Below are 4,753 nucleotides of genomic sequence, written 5' to 3' on the forward strand. Positions count from 1 at the left end.
GCGTCAATAGTCGAGTCCTTTTAGCCATGTCCGTCTGTCTATCCGTCTGTCCATATGTATGAACGCAACGATCTTAGTATCTATAGGAGCTAGAGACTTGAAATTTTAGCTGTAGGTCCTCTTAGTACATGCGCAGATCGAGTTTGTTTTCGATAATTGATAACTTCCTTTCCTCCAAAGAATCGATACAAATCGATATCGAATTTCGGATTTTTGAGTAAATGGGGTAAATAATAAGAGCTGGATCCACCAAATTTGACATGTTTACTCTAGAATAGCATAGATATATCAAGTATAAATTATTGTATGTCTACCGCCATCTTCCCGCATGTACCTGATAGCTATAAAACAACTTAATAACCCAACTTCCATTGCCCGCCAATTTAAGCTAGAACTTTAATGCAATTTACTTTTAGAGAATACAGAGATATTCTATGGTACATTAAGATATACTGTAGAAGATCGGTTAAGAAACACGTGGTTGCGCACCACCCCAAGTTCGCAGTATAACTGTATGCATGTACACACACACAATCTTCCACATCTGCTTTGTATTTATCAACAGCCATATAATTGCGATTGTATTGTTTTCTGTATTAGTAAGTTAATTGGTTTTCTTCTCACTAATACTCTATTATTAATGTGGATGTTGAATGGAGGCGGTGCTACGGTTAGTTGTAAGCTCGAACCCTGCGAAGGGAACTTATTTTTTTTATACCCTGAACCCATTGAAAATAGATAAAAAGGGTATTTTGTATTTGTGGAAATTGTAAATGTATATAACAGGCAGAAGGAAGCTTCTCCGATCCCATACGGTATATATATTCTTGTTCAGCGTCAACAGCCGAGTCATTTTAGCTATGTCCGTCTGTCTCCGTCCGTCCGTATGTATGAACGCAAGGATCTTAGTATCTATACAAGCTAGAAACTTGAAATTTTAGCTGAAGGTCCTCTTAGTACATGCGCAGATCGAGTTTGTTTGAGATAATCGATAACAACATTGCCCCCAAGCATTCAATATAAATCGATGTAGAAATCCGGTTTTTTGAGTAAATAGGGTAAATAATAAGAGCTAGATCCACCAAAATTGACGTGTTTACTCTAGAATAGTAGGTATATATCAAGTATAATTCATTGTATACCTATCGCCATCTTCCCGCTTCTACCAGATAGCTATAAATTAAGTGAATAACCCAACTTCCATTGCCAGCCAATTTAAGCTAGAATTTTAATACAATTTATTTTTTGGGAATACAGAGATATTCTATGGTACATTAAGATATACTGTAGAAAATTTCATGAAGATCGGTTAAGAAACACGTGGTTGCGGCACCCGTGCAAATTCAAAGTATATCGGTATATCATCCACGTGTGCTTTGTATTTATCAACAGCAATATAATTGCGATTATATTGTTTTCTGTATTACTAAGTTAATTGGTTTTCTTCTCACTAATAGTCGATTATTAATGTGGGTGTTAAATGGAGGCGGTGGCAAGTGGTACGGTTAGTTGCAAGCTCGATCCCTGCGAAGGGAACTTCTTTTTTTATCGCCTGAACCGATTCAAAATAGATAAAAAGGATACATTGTTTTTGTGGAAATTGTAATGTCTATAACAGGCAGAAGGAAGTTTCTCCGATCCCATAAAGTATATATATTCTTGTTCAGTATCAACAGCCGAGGATGTCTGTATGTCCGTCCGTATGTACGAACGCAAGGATCTTAGTAACTTTAAGAGATATAGATTTGAAATTTGAGCTGTAAATCTTCTTAGGACATGCGCAGATCGAGTTTGTTTTCGATAATCGATAACTTCCTTTCGTGCAAGCAATCGATACAACTCGATATCGAAGTCCGGTTTTTTCAGTAAATAGGGTAAATAATTAGAGCAAGATCCACCAAAGCTGACATCTTTACTCTAGAATAGTATGTATATATCAAGTATAATTCATTGTATACCTATCGCCATCTTCCCGCTTCTACGAGATAGCTATAAATGAAGTTAATAACCCAACTTCCATTGCCCACTCATTTAAGCTCAAATTTTAATGCAATTTACTTTTTAAGAATACGGAGATATTCTATGGTACTGTGTAGATACAAGCCTTTTTGCAACTAATTAATTAGCTCTGCTTTGTGTGCAAAGAAATTCGATGTTTTATATTTTGTTTCAAATGTATTTATTTACCGCACAGGGCACTTATTATGGTTTACGAAATGTTATAATAGTGCTCGGCAGTCAACTCGAATTAGCTGTGCCTTGCTTGCGATCAAACGAAAAACTAATCAACGATATGCAAAACGAACGGAATTGAGCTCCGCTCAGAACGATGGGCAGCGGGCGTCAATGAAGGAGGCAAAGGGCCGATGAAGAGAGTAGACAGCAACCTACAAAGAGCAAACATCATTTGCTCTTAAGCTGTATTTATGATTATTGTCCTCTGCACGCAGCCGTCGTTGTTATCTCTACCGGTCACTTGACCAAACATCCTCCCCCCGTTGGAAGGCCTTTTAACATCATCCTGTTTTGGCAGCAAACACAGCTTTCGTACGGCTCTGCGTAAGACTCCAGTCGCAGTCTGAAGCACTGCAATTCTAGATACCCCATCAGATCCCGAGATCAGCTCTAGAACTCTAGCTCTGGCCACTTCAGCGGCGGTAGGTTCTCATCCTTTACAAGGACGACATCGTTGATGGACAGTCCTGGCTGAGTGCGCCATTTGAAGCGCTGTTGAAGAAGCGTTAAATATTCTTCGCGCCAACGGGCCCAAAATACTTGTTGGAGGTATGTGACGCGCTGAAAATATCTAAGCCGATTGAAATTAAGCTTCCTTAGATCAGGCTCAATGTATGACGAAGATGGCGCTGTACCCAGAACGTGTGCGGGTGTCAAGACCTCAAGATCATCGGGATGCTCTGAAAGTGGAAGTAATGGACGAGAATTAATAATTGCCGTTATGTGGAAGACGAGCGTGCGCAGCGAATCGAAGTCCAAGATGGAAGGGCCGACAGAGCGATAAAAATGGTGCTTCGCAGTCTTCACAGCGGCTTCCCATAGCCCGCCAAAGTGTGGAGAGCGAGGAGGGATGAACGACCATTCAATTGAATCGGATAGGCAAAACTCGTGAACAGCTTTGACATGCTGGTCACTCAGGAACAGGCGGCTCAGATATGCCAGCTCATTCTTAACGCCTACGAAGTTTGTCGAATTGTCGGACCAGATTCTTGAAAGTCGAGTGCGAGTTAGGATGAACCGTTTTAGGGTGTTTAGAAACGATATTGTTGACAAATCCTTTACAAGTTCTAAGTGTACTGCCTTTGTAGCGAAGCATATGAACAGGCTAATGTAGCATTTCACGGGAAGCCTGTTGCGGACTTCGCTTTTGTAGAAGAATGGTCCACAGTAATCAACGCCAGTGACCATAAAAGGATACGATGTGTCGAGACGATCAGCTGGTAGATCTGTCATTATATGCTCTGCCAATCGTGGCTTGGCACGAAAACAGATTGTGCATTTGGCAATGGAGCCAAATGGGCCAGTATTGGAGCCGAATCGAAGCCAATACGGCGCGAAGTCCAGCATGTAAATTCCGTTTATGAGAGTGGATTATTATTGCTCGGGTCACAGCATGCTGGCGAGGCAATATAATCGGATGTCGCGCTGAGAAGTCCAACGACGAATTTTTCTGCCGTCCACCGATGCGGAGTAAGCCAAAGTCGTCAAGGAATGGCGCGAGAGAAGCCATTGAGCTAGACCGTTTGACGGGCCTTCCTTCCATCAGTGCCTGGTAGTAGAGTTGATAAACTTGCAGCCAATTGACAGAACAAGTAGCGCTGCAGTTTCGAGTAATACATTATGTCGGAGTTCTGGCAAGGATTCGACAGGTACACAGGAATCAGGCCACTCTTCCTTTTCCTTTCTGAGAAAGCTCGGGCCATGGGCCCATAACGGGGACCTGAAAAGCTCACTGGGCAGCGCTCGTCGTGAAATTATATCCGCCGGGCTTAATTCATTGGGAATATGATGCCATTCCATGCCAGTGGTGAGCTCTTGGATGGCTGCGACCCGATTGGCAACGAAAATATTGAATTTGGAAGCATCATTGCGAATCCAAGCCAAAACTACAGCAGAGTCTGAGCAACAGTAATAACGACAGTTAAACACTTTCAGTTGGCAGATTTCGCTGAGAAGTTCAGCCAATAATGCAGCTCCGCAGACTTCCAGCTTTGGTACAGTGATGGTTTTCGCAGGCGCGACACGCGACTTGGAACACAAGAGACGTACGTTTGTGTTGCCATGGCACCTTGAAACTGTATAGACGCATGCTCGACAAGCGCTTAGCTGTGCTGTCTGATGAGAGTGCACGACGGGGATACTGGAATTGCTGAGTCTGCTTAAAATCAGCGCAGAAGTTGACCCAGGCTGTGCTTAAGTGTACAGGCAAGCTCTCATCCCAGTCTAGTTTTTCTCTCCAGAGATCCTGCATAAAAATTTGAGATTTTGTTATTACAGGCTCAACAAGACCAAGGAGGTCGTAAAAACGTGTAATTAAGGACAGGATTGATCGTTTTGTCAGTGTCGAGGGTAGCCTCAGTGGAGAAAAAGAAAAAAGAAAACAGTCTGAGGCGGGATCCCAAACGAGGCCTAACGTATTCATGATATCGCTGCCATCGTTGAACTTAAGCAGCGATTCTCTATCCTCTTCCGATATGCTTTGGAGTACAGTAGCGTCGCTAGAACACCATTTTCGCAG

General features: G+C 42.3%; 1 protein-coding gene across 1 annotated transcript; it reads right to left on the reverse strand.

Moving 5' to 3' along the window:
• Positions 1–2,625: 2,625 nt before the first annotated feature.
• LOC138911482 (uncharacterized) lies at positions 2,626–3,582 on the reverse strand. The gene has a single exon (XM_070210784.1). It carries the CDS (start codon positions 3,580–3,582, stop codon positions 2,626–2,628), a length of 957 nt encoding a protein of 318 aa, XP_070066885.1.
• Between the last annotated feature and the right edge of the window lie 1,171 nt (positions 3,583–4,753).

The sequence above is a fragment of the Drosophila virilis genome, unplaced genomic scaffold, assembly GCF_030788295.1.
Source record: "Drosophila virilis strain 15010-1051.87 unplaced genomic scaffold, Dvir_AGI_RSII-ME tig00000574, whole genome shotgun sequence".
Lineage (NCBI taxonomy): Eukaryota > Metazoa > Arthropoda > Insecta > Diptera > Drosophilidae > Drosophila > Drosophila virilis.